The following is a 21,726-nucleotide window of genomic DNA, read 5'->3' on the forward strand; positions in this document are numbered from 1 at the left end:
GAACTGGTTTAATTGCCTCACAACACAACTGTCCTGACAGGGCCTATAGTACACAAACACTGTAAGTTCCCCAGATTTTTGGAGAAATGAACGATTTCTGGGAACATTGTGATGCAAAAAACTTTTCCCTACATCCCAGATCCTTTCTCTACTTCCTATGCACCACTGACAGCATTTTTGCTTTCAGTCTCACCCAGGTGTCTGGTTTCATGTGGTATGAAATTAAAGTTGCAGACCACCTACCAGCAGACCCAATTATAATTGGTACTAATTAAAAAGGTTTTTTTGGCAAACTTAGGAGAAAAAAAATCAAACAACAAAAAGTATGGTCTGAATGATAACTGAATTACTTGGAAATTATGAAGTCTGACACGAATTTTTTAAAATTATCTGTTTAGAACAACACTTGTTTGCATTAAAAGGAGTGGTGTTGCAAGGCAGTTTCCTTGCACCAAATGTGTTCTTCTTCTAATGGGGAAGGCTGCTGGGATGAAAAACACATTCTTTCTGACCCAGAATCAGCTGCATAAATTAAATCAGTGGAATAGTTGGCATCATAAAATAAAGAGTCATCTCTCTCCATGTATTTGAGAACAAGCTCATGGTTTTACATATTTTGGTAATGTTCCCCAAGGCAATCCTTGGTTTCTTCCCAGCTCAAGAAAACTTCAATTGGAACATGAGTTGAAACCAAACGGGATGAGAAGCCACTGAAAAGCTCCGTGACCAAGAGGATGGCCACTCTGTGAACTTTGGAAATTGAGCCTGGCAGTTTAAGCCCAATTTTCAATGAAATCAGTGTCTACAACTCAAAGAGCATAACAGAGAATTACCATTTGTCCTTGTAGTGTAAGCAGAAGCAATTAGGATTAGACAGAAAAACCAAATTCCTGCTACTAAGTCCCTAGGGGCAGTCTCCCCAGTTTTAAATTAGAGTAAATTACTGAAATGCTTTTCTTAGACTATACCTGCTTAAAAAAAAAACAAAACAACAAAAAACCCCCCAAAAAAACACAAAACCCCCCACAAACCAAAAAAACCCCCAACAACCCCCCCCCCCCCAAACAACAAAGATGTAGCAGTACCAAGTCTAAATCTGGACATTTTTTTCCAGGCCTTAAAATGTAGAGAAGGTAAGTACAAATGAGTCTTAACTGTCTGAACATTCCATTAAAGGTTATCAGGGCTGGGTTGGGGGTGGGCTTCGAAGACATCAGTTGCTCATCTTCTGTGTTAAACTGGAGGAGTCTTAAGCCATCATTAAAAAATCTCCTTTGTTTGGATTTGGCATTGGCAATAGTCAATAGCGTAAGAGCACTATAAAATTATAAAATCGTTAAACTTTGTAAGAACTTTATAAACACACTTGCAGATATTGCACATATCTTTGTGCTCTGCAGTCAAACTGGACAATGAAACGACCACCTGTTAACTGCTAACAATGTGTCATTACCAGTTCTCATGCCTTTTTAAAGCAATTTTGGCTCTAGCTGCCGATAATTCTGGCTACGATACTTGTGTGAACATTAAGGGCACAGAAAGCCAAAGGCAGAAAACTGACAATACAGTTTGTGCTTAGACTACTAATAAGTAAGTGAATAATATGATTTTTCTAATTCCACATAATTGCTTTATCTCAAGGGGCCAAAAAAAAAAAGTTCTGAATACATATTTTAGAAGCAATCCAATCTACGGTATTTAAATGCAAGCTTCAAATCAGTGAGATTTCACAGCAGATATTTTCACATTTTTTTAATAGTTTAAATAGCCTTTAACAAAACGGAGGTTATTTGGGATTCTCTAAGGTTTGAAAAGAAACATAGACTAAGTCTCTGTCACTGCTCATAGTCACTTTTTCTGTTTTGTCTGACAAATTATCATTTAAAGATATGTGAGAAGTCTAAATAAATAAATAAAAATTCCCTGAGTGCTGAGACAGTTTATGGGCATTTTTCTATTAGCTACAATAAGAGCAGAATCAGACCCTAAGAACTCACTACATTCTCATTCCTATTTTTCTTCCTCTAAGAAATGCAGCATAACACCTAGCACAAAGATATTGGGACAATTTTTCACAAGCTATGTTCAGGCTGCTTTATATTTTATAACACAAAGAAAAAAAATCTTAAAAAAAATAGAAACAAACCTCCAAGATAATAGGAAAACAAAACCAGGAATCTGTGGTCTGCAAAAAGAGACTATTTAATGAGTCTCTATTTGTGTGTACACTCACGTATGTGTGCATATATTTATGATTGTGTGGATAATCATCATTAAAAATAGCTATGTTGGGCCTTTTTAATGCAACCCTTTTCTTAACGTCTCAGGCTGTGATCCTGCTCTGAAATGTGTACATGCAAATTCCTGCACAGCCCTTTGGTACCTATAGGCATCTCGTACCAGCCTGCCAGTCTAAAGCTGTGACGGCGCTGCCATTGGGATCAGGATGTGAATCTCCCACAAAACAAAGAAGGAAAACAAAAATTCAGGAGAGAGAGTGAAATTAAAAAAATGCTGAGTGAGTGATTCAGGGTCAGCAGCAGCAGCTCCTGCGGCTGCTGCCCACGATGTTATGAGCATCTCGGCACAAGCTGGAAAAGGAAAGTCTTTTCAGTGGAGTAAAGCAAAGCCCTGCTACTTTTAGATCACTTTCTTTGCTAATCACACTGACAAAAGCCAACGTCAAACCCTGGAATTTATCTTCTATAAAATTATAGATACATCGCTGATTGTCGGCTGCAAAGGATATGTCAATTCTTTCAGCAATTCAGTGTATAAATACACAACAGACAAAATTACTCTGGCAATTTGAGGTATTTTACTAAAATGGAAACAAAGCAACTGCAACAGACCATTATCGTAGGGCTTATGTTGCTTATTTTTAAAAATAAATGGCTTAAATAAAAGTCTTTGCTCCTAAACAAATTTATTTTGCTTAGGAGAGAGTGTCACCCTTTAAAAGTGTGGAGCTAGTAACTGTCTTTATTAAATGCAAGTTATGTATACCAGCACAGAACATATTCAGCTTTAAAATTCTCAGTGATCTTCCTTACATTCTGTATGTAATAAAAATTATCTTAGTCTGTAATGGCATAGTTATTTAAAAAGGAAAGGGGAAAAAAAACCAGGAAAGATAAATGAGGAAAGAAAAAAGCCTTACTTAAAGATTTTCTGTGTTCAGGCTTTGGTTCTTTGGATTCAGTGTCTAAGCTATTCAGTAATTCGATGCTGGAGGATCTTCTGAGTTTGAACTCCAAATTTCTCGATGTAATTCTCTGTTCTTTTGGCTGGGAAAAGAATATATATATGTGTATACATATGTGCATGCTTTTAATAAAATTATTATTTGTAAGAATGAAGCAAGAGATTCCAGAATGCCAGTACAGAAGCTCACAGACACACACAGAGCAAGTGTGCAGGGAGTATATAATTTAAGGAAAGTGTAATGCAAAATTTGTCATATGGCAGAGCTTTTATGGCCCTGACAGACTGATCTTAATTTCCGAGATAAATTCCCATTTAAGTGAGGAAAACAAAAGGCCTGTTTCTTTAGGCTTTAGAGACCAAAATTATTTCCACATTGCAGGCTACTTCCAAATGCTGGCAAAGAGGAAGGGTGTTTAAATTGCTTTTCTGATTTAGATAGTTACAGCAAATATTCTTGCAAACACAATTGTTTCAAATATAATTGCAGTTTTGGTGTTGAATTCTGCTTGTTTAAGCTCAGGAAGTAGTCAGGAGGCTTCTCCCTTGCTCTAATTCACTTGTAGGCAAAATGAAAATTAATGGAGAAAAGAAGCAAAAAAAAAAAAAGAAATTATAAAAGTTGCTGCTAAACCCACATCTCTTCACATGGCATTTGATCAGGTGAGATTTAACCATCCCAACAGCCTGGAAAGCTGCCAGGCTTTCCACACTCATTCAAAGTTTTAAAACTGAAAGAAAGAGCAGGGATGAAGTGGTCACAGAGGGCTGGGTGGTGACATCCTGTCCTGCGCACACGGCAGAGGAGAACCTTGGCCAGGACCAGCCCTGCCCCAACCATGGGCCAGCTGTGCCCCACCAGCTGCTACTGCTGCAGCAGCTCTGATTCCACAATATTACTATAGCTACACTAAAAAAAAAAATATAATTTTATATTATATATATATATATATATAATCAAGTCTATTAGATGTTTAGTTGCATAATAAGCCAGCTTTTTTTTTTTTTCTGAGTCTCCATGGAAAACTCCACCCCAAAATCTTCTGTCGGATATCAATATCCTCACACACCCAATGAAATGCACAATATGAAGACATACATCATCAGATCAAACTTTCCTTGGCTGATTATAGCCTCAGGGTAATAGAATGTTTGTAGCTCTTTAAGGAAACAGTAGCTGTGTTCAGATTAACCCTTTCAAAGAGGCTGCAAATTCCTCTGCAGCAAAACCTCTAAAAATGCAAGAAATGGGGATATTTTTCTCTCACCAGTTTCTGTAGTGAACAAGGAAAGTCAGTGCCCTCTAAAAATAAAATAATTGTTCTTGGATTAGGCTGAGATGGGAGGAAGACACTTGGAATTTGTACTGATAGTGTCAAAAAATGAAAGAAAAAGCTACAGCTGAAGCTGGTTTGGTAATTAAAAACTGTTTTAATAAAATGCAACCCTGCTTACTTCTGGTAGAAAACCCCCAGCCTTCCTGGGAGAATAACAGCAATCAGTTACAAAGGAATGTTATTTGCTAGTGTTATGCTTGTGAATAAGTAATACAAAAATTCATAAAAAGCTCAAATGTATTAATAGTTCTATTGAAGATTATATACTGTAGGCTGCATAAACAGAAAATGCAGAAATTCATTAGTTATTAAGTGCTTGTGTGCTTTTACAACTCTTAGCAAGCCAACGTCCTTGTTATTTCAGAGAAATAAATGTAGCATTCCGTTTTGAGGCAAGAATCAAATGACGTTTTTGTGCAACAAGCTTGTTTATCTGACATTTTTTAGTAGATTTGCACACATATTTTCACGTCCCTCAGAGAAGGGAATGTCTAGTTAGCTGCTGACTGCCTAAAACCTGTAGAGATGCCTGAGTAAACGAAGTTGAAATTGCTACATCTTAATTAATAAAGGTAACAGCCAAAACAAATACATACCAATCTGTCAATTGCATTTTTGATAGCGTGGAACCAATCCAATATGAGAAAGTCGATATCCGACTGGAAGAGGAACTCATTTCCTGACACTGTTGTGATCTGGGGAGAGCATGGACACACACAGGTAAGTAAAGCACACCCCAGACAGATGATTTTCCTCTGTTTTCCCTCTATTTTCCCCAAATGCTTTTTCTTTGAACCAAGAATTATCTGCTGGTATGCCGAGTTACTGAGGAGTTTTGAACCTCTGTTTGAAAACTGTTTTGAATATGTCACAACAAACGAGATATTGTTTCAGCAATGCAACCACTGAACACAAATAGTGCAAAATAACGGGAATGTGACAAAAGTTAAGAAAAGCCAGGAAACTCAGTGTGATGAGACACAGTTCAAATGAAATCAGAGCACCCTGAAAAGAAATGAATGCAATATGAGATTTTTTTCCTGTCATTTGCAGTTTCCATTTTAGAATTATTAGTTTTATGTCTGGTACCTCCAGTCTCAAACTTACACATTTATTATACACCTGTAATTCCAGAGCCCACTTCCAAGTATTTTGGCAAAATTAATAATATCACTCTTTCACATTAAAAAAAAAATACCATCAAAGATGGCTGCAGCAGAGTAATTAGGAGCCCATTTATCATGAAAAAAAAATCCCCAGTTTGTCTGAATAGAAGTCGATTTACATTTTTGACCCACTCACTGGGAATATTTATCAAAAGAATATTCAATCCCCTGATAATGCTGTTTCACTGCCTAACCTAATATTTGGTGGAAATATGCATGTATCTGCTGTTGGTCTGAACTTCTGTAAACCACTGGGATAATAATGATACATCACTTTTTATTTTACATATATATGTATTTCATCAGAGGAAATCTCCAGGTACTTCACACAGCAGGTTGAAACAACCATTTTACAGATGGCAAAATGGAGGCACAGAGCTGGGCAGTGCTTTGCCCCGGGGTTATTCAGCAGTCCTGGTGCATGTGGGCACAGAGCATGAGTGGGACACAACAGCGCTCTGCGTTTGCAGACAGGTGAATGGAGAGCTACATCCCTACCACATTTTGGAAGGGACAGGAGCTCATCCTGCCAATTTCCAAACCACCTCTGCTCCTGCCAGCACCGAAATAAAATTTTTTTCTTATTTTATTGTTATTAAGAGTTGTGTGTGCAAAATGTAACATCCACATTTGGGAATTTAACACTTGGGTTTCAGTGTTTTGGGGATGCATGTTGGGATGTTCACTGGAATGTGGTATTATTCACCAAAACCTGTTCAGGTTGGGTGGGGTTTTTTTTGTTTGTTTGGGGTTTTTTTGTTGTTTTTTTGTTTGTTTGTTTGTTTTTTTTTTAGGGAACAACTAAACACAGTGGACAATAGAGATTTCCTTCTGCCCAAAGTTTGAGGAAAAGCAGAGAAAAGCCATTAAGACCTGGAACAGGCTATTTAAGTAAATCCATCAACATGAAGTGCTACTGTTCACTGCATCTCCGCTGTGTCAAGAGTTTTTACTGAAGCAAAAAAGAAAAAGCAGATCCTCACCAGCCTGGGTACTCCCTGTATCTTCCTTAATATTGAAATACTACCAAGAAAACAACAACAACAACAACAAAAAACTAAACAAAAGCTTAATGTCTCATTAATTGTCCTATAACCCTCCCTTTATTGAGGAAATGCCTGCAAGGAAGGTTTCCAAAGTCATCAGCATTAAGGAAAATCCCGTCGGGTGCAGCTCCAGCAGAGACATCCTGTGAGAGCACTGTGGAGAATGTGGGAATGGTCCCCTGGCTCGGGCTTGGGGGCTGCCTGGCTGCAGATGTTCATCCCGTCCCGTCCGCACCCATCAGGAGCAAACTCCAGCCACCCCACAGCTCCCCGTGCACAAGGGAATGTTATTTATTGTGGGGATTTTAATTCCTTTATTACTCCACAGCCATCATATTAATCACTACTTGCACACTCACCTTTCACTTTATTGAAAAGATATTAAAAAAACAAAATTCAGCTTAAGGTGAGCAGTCAAATGAGCTGACCTCCAGTTCTGTGCCCGGCTCGCATGGCAAGGTTAGAGCTCAAAATGTATGATATCACAATTTATTAATATATACATGCAGATATGAATTAGACTAAACACAGGCAACAATTCAATCTAATTCTTCTCTCCCAGTATAAACAAATCATTATTAAAATTATAAAATGGAATAACATTTTCAAAGTAAGAGCAACATATGTAATTAGATTTACTGTATTTTGAAGGCTTAAAAAGGACACAACATAGTTCAGCCTTCCGTTCAGTAAATTCAGGCTTTATTAAAATACAAGTATTCAGCACTGCATAAATATTTGCACTGTATGATATGCAAAAGAGATACTCCATTGCTAACAAGACCAAAGCAAAATACATGTTGAAAATTTCTTTGTCTGAATGTGTTATTTTGATAATCATATATTATCAGTGTTTTATGAGCAAATGGGTAAAAACAGATCATAGAATGGAGGGATGAGAATTCATTTAAAATATACTTTCTGTAAGATATAGTTCAAGTCCTTTTCTTTCTTTCCTCAGACTAATCTTCAGAGCAACTAGACAGTTTCAAGAAGACTGCTACTGCTCTCTACAGTTTAAATGCATCCACTCCTTAATTACAGTCAGTAATTGACTTTGTTCTGCTCCATTCCAGTCATTCACAGGCAAGCAGTTCCAAAGGCTTTGGCTGGTAAATCCCATTTAATGTGCAGGTTTTCTATCCCACTTTTATATATTACCTCCTTAGTATTTCTGATAAATGGCTCTTGGAAGGGATTGCTAAACCATATTTGCACTTTGAACAATCAAATTTTCAACACCCTTGGGAAAAGACATCAGTAAAGAATGCTGGTTTTGACTAAACCTTGTGATTGAACAATTTATGATCACAGCCCTAAATGATGTATAACTAACAACAAGCAGAAATTGTTCAATATTAAGCCCTGTTAACATACCCTCCCTGTGTCAGGCACTGCTGAAATAAACAGGGACCAGGGAAACAAATGAAAGACAAATCTAGGGGAGGAAAAAAAGAAAATGAAGTGCTCTATCTAGAGCTGCCAGACTCCATTGTGCCAGGTACTTCACTTATTTAAATACCTCCCAAAATCCTTCTCACTGTGCCATCATTTTTTGCAAAGGCTACAGTCTGGAATTAGCATTACCTTACCAAGCAGAATGATGCTGCTCTGTCAGCAACAAATACCCGTGAAGAATGATAACTGACATCAACCCTCTGGTTTGCCATGCCCTTCAGGTCGGGTATAGGAGAGCCAGGGTGCCTGGAATCCCTTTCTTTTTTTTTTTTTTTTTGCTACAGCACCTTGTAAAAATTACTTAAAAGGCAGAATCTGCTCAAATAGTTGTTTTACACTGAGCTGTAGTAGAGTCCTGCTGCTAAGCATTGATCCTCTGAAAATATGGGCTCACCACAGGTAAATGTGTGCTAAATTCAATGCACTGCTGGGCTGCCAACACCGTGTGGGAAGTGGTGAGAGAGGCAGGTGTGAAACACTTTTTCTGATATTCTATTTGTGGCTTATTAAAGGGTTTCTCTTGTCACCTTATAAAGCTGCAAATGGAGGGTTGAGCTTCTTTTGCATGTCACCATAATGATGTCCCAAGATGGCATTCAACAAGATCCTATTTTCCTAAACAGGAAGATACTCTCATGGCTCTAAGAAACACAGGACACTGTATCTAATTAATATCTTTATCATTTTTAATACATAAATATACTTTAGATACTACCCAGGATCAACAGTTCTTAAAAATCCTACAAATTATATATTTTTCCTGTGCTAGGCTGTGCACTGGGACATACTGTTGTGACAAGCATGGCTGTGTTCCTCCAGGACTTCCAAACCTTTACAGATCACCTTTTGAAACATGTCTCAGAGACTGTTCTATTTCAGAAGATACTTATATACCAGTGGAAAACAGGAGATAAACCCCAGAAAAGTGCCATGGGATAAACCCAGCATCTTCTCTCCATTGTTTTCCTGCAAAGTTGGGTCTGGGGGCTGCTGCACTGCTGTGAAAAATGTCTCCTTCATGGTATCCCTCTAGTTCATTACCATTATTCATTTCTATAGGTACATTCTTACATTTATTTTAGCTGGAGAACAGGAGTGGAGGCAATTTTAGCAATTCTTACTGATAGGCACTCTATGGAGATATAGGCAAGGGCGATAAATTCACACAGCAAAACAAAAATTCAAACCCATCTTATTGATTCACCCACTTCAAAGTGTACTTATGCATCTCTGGTGGCTACAACTATTATTTGCAGTGATGAACTATTTTCAGACAATGCCAAGAACAAACCTTAGTACAGGAAGTGAAGAATCCTGTGGGGAAGAAGAAATGCAGCAAAAAAACTTAGTCTGTACCCTGCAGCAAGCAAAAGGGAGAATAGTGAGCAGCTTGGGAAGTGTGGGGCTCATGTGTGGCCACTAAAAAACCATGTCGCAATTCTTAACTCAGCCAAATACTGAAACAAGCCATTGTTTGACTCCCCCTGAAAGTGGATCATCGGGAAAAAATGCTGGACTGTTGGGGTGAAGCTTCATATAACCTACACCAATGGTCCAGGGTTGGATTATTGGATGCTTTTGGAGCGTAGAAACTTCAGCAGTTGCTAATCCAGTGCAAGATTCAGTGTAGAAAACCAAAATTTTGATGCCACCTGGGACTCACACAGCTTGTGGTGAACACTAAGTGATTTAAACTTGGATTGACAGATACCTCTGCGTGCAGAAATTCAATAAAATGTGTTCCTCTTGTTGCACTGTGCATTGGGATTGCTGCCCTTGATATGTGTCGGGAAAAAAGGAAATGTGAGTCGCTGGAGCATTTCTAGCTCCAAAGCTAGCACTCTTCCCCCTTCCCACTGCTTCCTTCATCTCACCTTGCTCTCTCTCAAAGTGGTGATTTTTTTTCTGATCATGTTAATCAACCTGATTTCCCATGATGAAGAGGAATCTGGGCTTTTCCCTCTGTTTTCCTGAGAGATTTTTGCAGGATGGGATCTATGCACCAGCCCATGTAACACAGGACATGCCAGTGTCCATCTGCAGGGCAGCCACCAGGGCTGGGACAGGGAAGTTGTGAAAAGACTCCAAAAGAAAGGAAAATAAAATTTAAAAAGAAAGAGAAAAGAAAGGAAACTAGGCATTTTCCCTCTCCAAATATTAATTAAAAAATCACTATAATATAATATAATATAACTTGAGAACAAACACATAAAACATAGATACTCATGTGTCCATACCCCCAGTAGAAGTAGAATTAATTAAAGTTAGGTGATACTATGTTCCTTAGTGGTTTAAGTGGCTGGATTGAATTAAATGGGGAGAGACCCAGACAAGTTTTTAAAAACATGTAAAAAGTCTAACTGCATTTCTGGAAGTTGATCTTAAATTCTTTCTCACAGATAATTCAGTCTCTTGTCCATGTTTATGCTGAATGAGTGAGCTGCCGAAAGGATAAATAAAATATTTCTCTGTGCTGTACTGTCAGCTGAGTTTAATAGTAAAAAAATGGAAATAAAAGGAAAAAAAGGATCAGCACTGAGCTGCATTATATTTGTACAGCATCATGTATCCATTCTATGATCCAGCCTATCAAACAGAGGTAGTCATGGTTATGCTGATAGTTAAATTACTTAAAGGACTCTAAGATGTTTATGACTACCAAAGAAATTTCATTATCAAGCAGATTGTCTGTCTCATATTACAGTCTGGCTTCACCCATCTAGCAGTCCTTTGGATGTCGAGCAAAGTTAACATTGAAGTGATGGGGAAATATCAGCTTGAGAGAAAAGGTCTTCAACCAATCTTTCAAAAAAAATGATATTTGTTAAAAAATTTGGTGAGAAAGTATCTGCCTTGTGTTCCCAATGTTGTTAGATGTTAAGTAAATATATGCTGATTGCAAAAAAGTTGCTTTGGCAACTCTCTTATTAAAATGCATTTGTAACCCCCATCTGTCATGAAAGTTTTGAAAAGTTTGTTTACTTTGGAGAGCCGCCTTATCCAGGGTTACCCCGGCATACAATGATAGCAGTCTTCAGAAGTTGTGTGAGGAACAAGCCACTAGGGATCCATTTTTGTTTTAATTGGCACACACAAACACTTTTCTGGTCTGTCAAAAAGATCAAGCTAATATGCATGGCGGGTGTTATATTCTCAGCTTTTGGGAGTAGTAAAGCTCCCTTTATTTAAGTAATTTAAATGATAGAGTGCAAAAACTTTGCAAGTCAGAAAAATGTTTTATACTTTCTTTGGGAATATTTGTTTTAGGCAACAGAAAATGTTCTACATATCCAAAGATGTTGAACCTTATGTTTTAATTACCCTGCTTTTTTCTGACTCTGTAAAAGTGACTGTGAAAACCAAGGATTGCAAAGAGGCAACAAACAGATCCTGTGTTTTCACAACTTCTGCAATATTAGAAATTGTAAGACCAAGTGCTGCCAGATGTTTATAGGATATTTCCTCAGTTGTGTTGCCTGGTGGTATGACTGATTTGCACATCCATTCTCTGGGAACCTTTGTGGGGTCATCATATCAAAACAACCTGCTTAAATACAATAAGTTACTTTTTAAGAAATTAAACTAGTGCTGACATTATACACTGAAATGGATTGAACAGTCTCAAACTTCAGGGCCAAACTTGCAAGAAACAATAAATTTTTAAATAAAACTATATTGCACCAGTGGAGAATATTTTTTTTCATGGTGAATTCCTGGGACTAAGTCCTTCAACATAATTTAGTAATAAATTAGTGAACTCTGTGACTGCTAAGAAGAAGAAGAAAATCTTTGAGCCTAAAGTTTCCCTTCTGCTGTGCCATGAAATCATAGTATACACGAGTTTCTGCTGAATTACTTTAATGGTAACAAGGAGAGAATGAGATTCTATCTCTGCATTACAAGACACAACTTTTTCTTACTTTCCTTGCCATGAAGAATCTCAGTTACAGAAGAACTAATTTTTTATTGCTTTTATGAAAGATATTGAACCAACAGCAGGTCAGAATTGAAGCTGATTAGGCCCCGAGACACAAAAACTCCTCCTTAATTCAAATAGGAGCTCAGAGTGGGGGTCTGCAGAGCTGCTCTGGAGGGAGAAAAGTCCAGGGGTACTGGAGTACTGTCACTGATTTCAAGTAACAACTTGTCATTCTCCCTTTTTCACCCACCATTCCAAGTCTTATTTCTTGCTGCCCTTGGAAATGTGTGAGAGGAAAGCACATGCTGTGTGAGCAAAGGGGAAAGTAAGGAAGAGAAGGTACTCTCTGCTAAACAAAGAGGGAATGCACTGGGAGATGATCTGCTCTGCTGGTACCATGTCGTGTGTGAGACAGTTGAAATACTGGCATTGGCCTCTGAAAAACAGGGGTTTCCTTCAGAGGGTAAAGAGCAGAAAGGGAAACATGAGACAGGCAGCAGATGACCATGCTGGATGTCAGCCACTTGTGTTCAGCCTGCCATGTCCCCCCTGCCCGTGCTACCCTCTGCTCCGGCCCCATGGATGTGCTGCCCTCGCCGCAGAGCAGCACGGATAGACTTGTGACAGCCTTTAATCCAAAGTCAGGGGAGATGGGAGTCAACAGACTTGGGGAGCGAAAACTGGTAAAAGCAGAGAAGCAGAAGATAATAATTAAGACACAATTCAGTCATGTCTGTGCATAGTGGGAAGTGGGGAATAGGCAATTGCACATTTTGTCCGCAGATGAAGACTGAAGGCAATGTATGAATACCTACTGCAAGCTACTTTTCTCCTTGGGGTAATATTTTACTGTTATTGCCTTTGCAATCTGAAGCCATATATTACACAGCCACACACAGAGATATTGGCAATGGTTTCTCAGAGAAGTCCTGTCTTTCTTCGTTTTACCAGCTGGACAATACCTAGTGATGAATGGTCCTCCTGTCCAATTTTATATGCATGTTATAACACTTTATGATGTATGTGAGTGAGACTCAACGTGATAAGTCCTTGTAACAAACAAAAATATCAAAGAGAGAATGAATGCTTTGCTTTCACAGCAAGCAAAGATATATATTTAAAATATATACGTGCTATGTGTAACAATTTCTTTTTGTTGACTCTTATTTTAGCCAGAAATTTATTCATCGGTAGCAGAGCTATTTCACAGCTACATTATTTGCAGGAAGAAGCCAGTACTGGCACTTAGTATTTCATTTATGGACACATGTCTCCTATTAATAAGTGCTAAGATTGCACAATAAGGAAAAAAAGAGATGTTGCTATAAGTATCTTTATACTTATAGTAGCGTATTTGGCCATGATTATAAGTGTTTATAAAACTTTCAAGAATCGTTTCTTGTCTACTTACACTAATGAGAACACCTGTTAAGTTAGGGCTGCACAGGCTTATTTGCATTGAATTCAGGTTTTTGCATACTGTACATCACTTTTTGAAACTATTAGATGTTTACAGAGAAATATAGCTAGAAGAAGAACAGCAGCTTGAATACCCTCCAGCCCAAGTCAATGCTAATCCTGGCTTGTGTGAAAAGCAGAAACCTGCTGAATTATAATAGTGGCACAAATTCAGTGAGCAGTGAACAAAGGTGTACCTGCAAATCCTCCGATAGCAGATGTTTCTTGTGGGGATTGGTACCCGCTGTTGAGTAAAGCATCTCTTAGAGATGAAACTGCGCTACTGAATGGGATTTTCATTGTTATATTTGCCATTTTATTTTCATTTGGATAGTCTCTTTTCCTTCCTCCCCCCTTGCTCCCCACCCCACCCCCCCAGTTACTCAAAACCTCTCTTTGTACTGAGCATGCAGAACATGTGGTCATTTTTGAAAATAGCTGTATATGTTATTTTACTAACTTGCCAAAAGCCAATACAACACCACAAGATTCCTCCTATTGCTTGAGATCCAAAACATCATCTCTGCAGTAAAGGCTTTTATGGCCTGGGGCAAAGAGGCAAGAGGTTTCTTTCTGTAAAAACAGGTCTGCTGAACGGTAAGTGCAATATCCTGCTGTGACAGGCCATGCCAGCTATTGTTTAATAACAATGCACAACATCAAAGTTGGTCCATGATCTGAACACATACTCTGCCAGCTGTGTCAAGTTCCTAAGTGGTTCAGGCAGGAAAAGATACTGGTTATTATCTTCCTTTGCATGCAGGGAGCAAACAATGCATAACATCTTGGGTTTGCCTCTTTCCATCTCTATTTGTATGTAAATATTAGGAAAAGCTAAGCAGGATGAAAAATGTTTTGAACTGGGCTATTACATCTATTTAAGAAAACAAACATTTCCAACTACAACTACTGAAAAGATTTCTGTTTTAAAAAATTAGTACTTAAATAAAAATTATGCTGTTGAGATTCAGGACAAAGATGAATTTGTTTTGTCACCTATCTGAGCTCTGGTTTCCAACGAGTCACAACCTTGTGAGAAAACTTTCACAGGCAATATCATTCTTAACTGAATATAGAAGGATACGGATATTTCAAATCATAGAATCACAGAATGGTTTGGGTGGAAGGAACCTTAAAGGTCATCTGGTTCCAGCCCCCTGCCATGGACAGGGACACCTTCCACTAGACCAGATTGCTCCAAGCCCTGTCCAGCCTGGCCTTGGACACTTCCAGGGATGGGTTGTCAATGCAGTTACCAAACCATCCTTACACAGTTTTGATATTTATTTCATTTGTGAATGAAGTTATTTTAAGTAATAAGCAGCACCATGATATAGATACCATGGAGACAGCGTTTAATTAAAAGAATATCTTCTAATTTCTGAAATTAGAAATTCTTGTAATCTGAAAAAATCTGAAACTTCGTAGGTACAAATTGTTGTGATAGTCTCAAACCAGTTTCCAAATGTTGGAGGATCCTTTGATTTTTATTTAGTCATTCTGGAATTACACTGACAGCACTGGAATTGCACTGGCCTTTAAATTTATCAGCTGCTCTACATGGTAGTTTAGTAATGACAGAAGGTTATTCAAAATGTTATTTAAATATAACACATAACCAAAATATCAAATTATCTTTTCACGGTAGGTGTCTAAGGGGAGCTTCTCTAGGGAGGAAGAATATAGCTCAGAACTGAGGGAATTTTTCACAGGAACTGAATTTGGTCAGCTAGCGGTCATTGGCTCAAAAACTACAGCAACATTTGGCTGTGTAGCTCACCAACAAAAGAACACACTTAGATCAAGTCTGCAATTTTAAGAAATACAGTGAAATTAGGAAAAAAAAATATATATATGAGAGACACGTCTCCTCTCTAGATCTTAGTGTTTCTGGTATGCACTGGGATATAGCAAATACAAAATACTAAACCCAAATATATTATTTTTAAAATACCTATAGTTTTTGCAAGTATCTGATTTTTTTAATGATGTAGGCTTTTCTCATCTATTAGAACATGATGTACACTTTGACACCTGTCAGTCAAGCTTCTGGCTATCATACTGGACAATCTGGAGGGATGCATCACAATGTGATGTGGCATGCAGAAAATTTGAAAAACTCCACTTTTCCAAAATAAAAATCACATCTTCTAGTTTTAAATAGACAAAATGATTGCAAAATATTTGGCCATAAAGACTGTAAAGATTGAGGTTGGATAATCAATAACGTTTGTGGTTGAATTACCCACTGATAACAAGTAATTTCCTGCTATTCGTGAGGGGAATTGGGAAGTGGATTTTGGGAATTTGGCAGACTATGTCTCTCTTTTCTAAATATGCTGTGTCTGAAAGCCTGATATTCATTTCTATTGCAAGCTTTGGGATGATGCAGCACAGGCAAATGCAGGTTTGAGGTGACAGCTAGTTCAGGAACTCCAGGATCTAAATATAAGGGAAGCTAAAAATACACAAAATTATCAGGCCTAGGAATGGTTGGGTATTTGGGGGTTGAGTCTCCTGTGTCATAAGCATAAGAACATATTTATCTGAATCCCTTCTACACCATTACTGTTGCTTCATTTCTTGTCACTAATAAATGTACAGTACACATGGCAAAGAAGTGGAGTGGTTTTAAACATATTATGGTCTCCCTGTCCAAAGGTGTCATCTTTACATATTATTTTGAGCACTGTGGATGTTGTGCCAAGAGTCTCATGGTTATACAGCAACCCAAAGTGCAGATACACAAGGGTTGTAACCAGGGTATCTTCCCACAGACCTCTGAACCCACACATCCTTTGCCCTCCTCACCACATTGTTAGAAATTCTGGGTGCATTATCACTCTCACCAAAGTCAACGGCACATGATAATTCAAAAGCAACATCCCATCAATAACAGAGACATTAAACTGAGAGGCAAAAGAGAAAGTCTTGAGGAAACTGGAATTTCAGGTTTGCGTTCCTGACAGTGTTATGTTAGCCTGGCTTACAATCCCAGCCATGGACCTAAGCCTTGTACCATTTTCCTACCACTAGGACGTTTAAGAACGCTCTCAGATTCTTGATTCTGACAAAGGAAACTCTTAAGTTACTTCCCAGTGATTTGGGGTGCAAACTCACTAGACCAGAGCTGGAGGAGCTGACTCTACTAGTCATGTCTATGAGCAGAGACAAGCGAGTTTGAACTATAACTACAGCCAATTACTTTACCATTTCCCAATGCTTTCAAGAATCAGACTTTTCACAAAAAACCATGATCTATTATGCTAATAAGTCTAAAAATTGATTAAAAGGAAAACATTCAAAGCAGAACCTGGCAGTACAGCTTCTTATGTGCTTCCCTTTCATCTGCTGGAACACAGGAGCCCTGATTCAGCAAGGTACTTCATTAAGCAATAGGCAACGTGCGGAATCAGTGCCTGAGTTGTTTTCAATCACAAGAGTGAAATGAGCCAATCAGCCTGAGCAAAAAATAGCAGAAAAGTTATATTTATTCACAGAGTGAATATTTCAGGGAACAAAAGATATGTTAGTGACAGTCAGTAAGCGCTGCATGTAAATTAACAGCAGAACCACAAGAAATAAAGTTAGCTATCACTTGTAAGCCTAACAGGAAAAGAAAGCTATACCTTTCAGCCCAACTGAGAGAAAAGAATATCTCATCAAGGAATTAGAGAGGAAGAAATCCAAATATAACTACACAATAATCCCTGCCACTTATTAGTTCCTTCTCTATTATAAGCAAACTCACACTATTAACCTTGTATACCTACTTGGAGAATATAATATCAGAAAATAAATATGATTTTTTTAATTTGGGCTACATTAGTAAAAATACAGCCAGAATACCTTGAAAATAATGAGAGAAAAACAAAAACTTTGAAAGAAATTGTACCTAGCTTTCAGCTAAACTCTTAGTCTTCAATTGCCAGCAATCTCCACAACTCACTCTTTTCTTTCTGAGAACAGATGAACTGATTCTCTATCACAGCCAAGCTCGTAATGTCTGAGATTAACTAGAAGTCACTCATTTAGAGGATGACCTTACAAAGAATTAAATCATAAATTAGATACTGCCAGAACTTGAGAAATGAAAGAAAAAAAATTGCTGAGAGTTTTTAGGTGTTTAGAAATTTAATTATATCATTTTATCTCTTGTTGAAATGCAAACCCATGAGCTGAAAGCACAGAAACACGCCATATCTAAACAAACTAGTGAGAAATACTAAAATAGGTGAATATTTATCCAACCCCTTGCTTAACAAAGGAAGGGGACTGATATCCATGTTATTTGGAAAGCTGCTTTTATCGACAGAGAGAACAGGATCTGAGTTTCACGCTTAACTCCGAACGATAACTCATCCCCGGTTTTCGCTGCTTTTGCTCGATGACAGGTCATTCACCTCACTACTGTCATGCGTTACAAAAATTAGCAACCAAGCAAATGAATCTAGATCAGACCCTACACTTGAACTTGTTCATTTGCCTCTATGCTCTATTTCCTACCAGAAACCCGTTTGCTGCATCACAGGACCAACTTCACAGCCGACACGGAGCAAGAGAGCCGGAGAACCTTGTGAATTTTCCCAATGTATCAGACTTACAGAAACACCTGTGCTAAATAACTTTGTGCTGAGCTACTGTGAAAAGCTGCAGTGTTAAGTAGCAATCACAGTTTCTGATTTTTCACTGAGCTGGTTACTCTTCTGCCAGAGTCCTCTGAGCTGTCATGCAGAGCGTGAATGGTCCCCATTTTAATCTGGTTGCCTTTCTCATCATTTAAATTGTTAAAGTCCTAAATTTCTTTATTTATCTTGAAGTATCATTATACCAGTACAATGGGGGTTGAGCAGCAGCTGATAAAGTTGAAAAAAATCTGTTTATAAATGCCTTTAATTTCTGAATTGAAACCATTCATTCACTGACTACTATATGAAGGTAAAAGTGGTTGAAGAAAATCTGAGACATTTGATTTGATACAGTTTTAAAAGTGTTATTTCTCTTCTTTAAAAATATCCAAAATACAGCATGTAAGAATAAAATTACTGTACAATTAAATAAACTTAGAAAGTTACTGCCACTTCATCCCTTATTAAGGACTGCAGCATTTATGGGAGGAACAGTTCTGATTTCCATTTTACAAGGAAACAATGCCCTTAAATCTACATGAGCACTTTAAAAAGATGCATTTGCATGGATACAGAGCTCATTATAGACTTTAAGCATGTTAATGATTAGATGGAAAACTTGTTCAAACAAATTATTGACTCTGGTAATGAAGATCAGAGAGATAGTAAAGCTCTGCAAGCAGGTAGGGAAAGTTGCAATTAGGTTTATTCGAGGAGTTGCCCTTCCCAGAGTGGTAAATTGCAACAGTGCCAGGTCTGTGAGAAAATATCAAATACTTGCACATGCCTTCACACCTTGGGGGGAGAAGCAGGTAAATCCAAATGCTATTACTCATGGCAACATCAAAAAGGATTCACCTTTTATATCTTTTACCCCTTCACATGTGTTTCCTTCCTACACAAACCACTCTGCAGGTCCTGAGTTGCAAGAAAAGTTCAGGAAAGTGGGAATTGATCTACTGCTAATAAGGATTTATCTGCAGTGATGTTTCCATCAACATAAGTACAGACTGGAGAGAGGTGTAGATGATCCACTCAACCTGGAGTGAACCTAAACCAGCATTTGCTTAGCCAAATCCTTGGAAACTGGTAGAGGGAAAAAATGCAAAAGTTGTTAAAAATTTACTACTGTTGGTTGCAAGCAAAATTTTAAGTCCTTTCTGATTTTCCCCAGACTCCAGGCAGGCATGCACAGCTCATGGTATTTAAATGAATCTCCCACAACATTTTGTGGCAACATGGTATTTTATGGGAGCGAATGCAAAACACAGCAGCAGCACCACTGTAAACTTTGAAACATTTCAAAGAATATCAAGCCCAAACTACACTGCCAATATAGTTTTAAGTATAACGTAGTGAGCTAAATTATGCAAGCAACCGTTTCTCACATGAGTAGTTCCAATGATTTCAGACAAGGGCGATATCTGCGATAAAGGCTTGCAGAAGAGGATGCTCAGAAAGTATAGAAAAGAGTATTTTCCAGTGCAAAGAAGAGAGCAACACCCAGACTTGTGTTTAGGTAGGTTTGCCTGCACTCTCACGATGATCCTTTCCTACATGAACTGTGTTTCAAATCTATAATTCATATAACGTGAGAATTTCAGTGTTTTTCTTTCACTAAAGAGCCTATTGTGAATGGCCCCAGGACAACTCCCCCAGCCAGGTAATTTAAACTGCAGAAAAGATAGGCAGAGACGTTATTTTCAACAAGGTCCCAAGGTGGCTTTCAATTCAGAGAAACAATTGACTGATGTTTCTCTGTTTGCTGCCAGGAAGCTCTATGTAGTATTTCTAGAGCTTTTTCTCTACTCTACCCAACACGTGGGCTCAGTGTCAAGCTGTGAGTTTGTAAATCTTTTTCAGCACTTACCAGAGCTCAACATGAATTATGGTATTGCCAAATCTGCTTTATGCAGCTTTTTTTTTATACGAGAAGAAAATGTACAATTTTATGGTCAAAAAGAAACATCTACATGCCGGCAATGGGAAAATGCAGTCAGTTGGGACTGAACCCCAGGAAAAAAGTATTTCCTTCTGATTCTGATTCTTTATCCCTTCAAACTTTGGAAACTTTCGAGCTGTTGAGCTTTTCTAGGTGCACATGGTGTTTCTCTGTACCTCTAATAGCTATATTAGCTAAGATTTTATTAACTAAGATTTTATGAGCTAATATTTTATTAAATTAATGCCCATTTGAAAAATCCCTGCTACTTCAGTGGTTTGCCCTAAAATGTGTGCTAATTTTTAATAAAAATACCTTCTTATTTGTTGAGGAATAGTTAGCAGAGGAGATAAATCAGTCCTTTTGTTGAGGGCTAATAAACTTTGTGAGTGTGCATGTGTGTGCGCGTGTGAGTGACTTAATACCATTATAATAATATTATATGGCAGGCAAAAATATAATGAAAATGATAATTTGCCAAAAAGATTTAAAAAACACTGAGGTGTTACCTATCAAAAGTTCTCCTTCTGTCTATGATACAGCACAGATTGCAATCGTGACAGTAAATCTGGTGCTATTGTTAATGCCATGGCACTTTGGTTTTTGGCTTGCTTCAGTCCAATCTGTGACATGCTTGTGAATATCTTTCTTCTGTTCTGTCTGTATGGCATATGGATTTCTGGGATACAACGTCAGACCTATCCACATAACAAGTGTTCAGAGCACCTTATCATTTTAAAAAGCCAATTACTCAAAAAGACAAATGTGAAATGTTTCACATTTAATGATGAGCAAATCTGCAAAACAAATGCAATTTTGCTTCATTTGAAAAAGTTTAGTTTAACTGTAAATATTGCAATGGAGTCCCTAGCAATACACACCACGGGTAGGGACAGGCTCATTTTATGCATATTGTACATCATCACTGTCACTTAAATCTGCAAGATTTTCCATGCTAAGTTGTTTTAAATAAATAGAAAGAAATGAGATACAAAAGAGTGAAATATATGCTTCTGAATAGACTGTAAAAATGTCACTGCTAGCACTGAGCATTGGACACTTAAAAAAAAAATATTTTGAAAGTCTCTCCCAAAAAACCGAAAACTGCATATGTCTACAGAGGTAAAGGTCAGTAATGAAACAATTAACAGCAAAAATACCAATCCATTTTTTAGAAATATTTGTCAATATATAAAGAATGTTTTGTACTGCACAGAAGTGCTCAATTAATCCTGGTTTGGTGGCCGTATGTCAGATTCTCAGACTGAAAGGATGTCAGCTGAAGAACTTAAATACATGCAGGTTCAAAAGCAAGATTTTGTAAGGACTTCAGGATGGCAGAAATTTGCTACTTTCTGCTGCAGTACTAATAGAGTTCCTGATTCAATTAAATTCTTAAAAAAAGACTTTGACTACTGCAGTCAAAAGACAGTGCAGTGGATTCCTTTTTCAATGAAAGGCTATAGGTATATATTTATACCTTCATGTCTGAAAAATCTATAGACACTCATAGACCAGCCACTGCTTTAGATAATTTCATGACTGTCAGTTATCTAAATTGTAGGTGC

The 21,726-nt window shown here is 37.8% G+C and overlaps 1 protein-coding gene across 1 annotated transcript in view; it reads right to left on the reverse strand.

The window, feature by feature from the left end:
- The window catches only part of ARHGAP15 (Rho GTPase activating protein 15), a 329,404-nt gene that overhangs the window by 157,233 nt on the left and 150,445 nt on the right, over positions 1 to 21,726 (reverse strand). The window contains exons 7-8 of the mRNA XM_071562294.1: positions 5,138 to 5,236; positions 3,161 to 3,287 (exon numbers count right to left, since the gene is read on the reverse strand). Of these exons, the coding sequence (XP_071418395.1) occupies positions 3,161 to 3,287; positions 5,138 to 5,236 (226 nt within the window). The remainder of the gene's footprint in view (positions 1 to 3,160; positions 3,288 to 5,137; positions 5,237 to 21,726) is intronic.

The sequence above is a fragment of the Pithys albifrons genome, chromosome 8, assembly GCF_047495875.1.
Source record: "Pithys albifrons albifrons isolate INPA30051 chromosome 8, PitAlb_v1, whole genome shotgun sequence".
In the NCBI taxonomy this organism is placed as follows: Eukaryota; Metazoa; Chordata; class Aves; order Passeriformes; family Thamnophilidae; genus Pithys; species Pithys albifrons.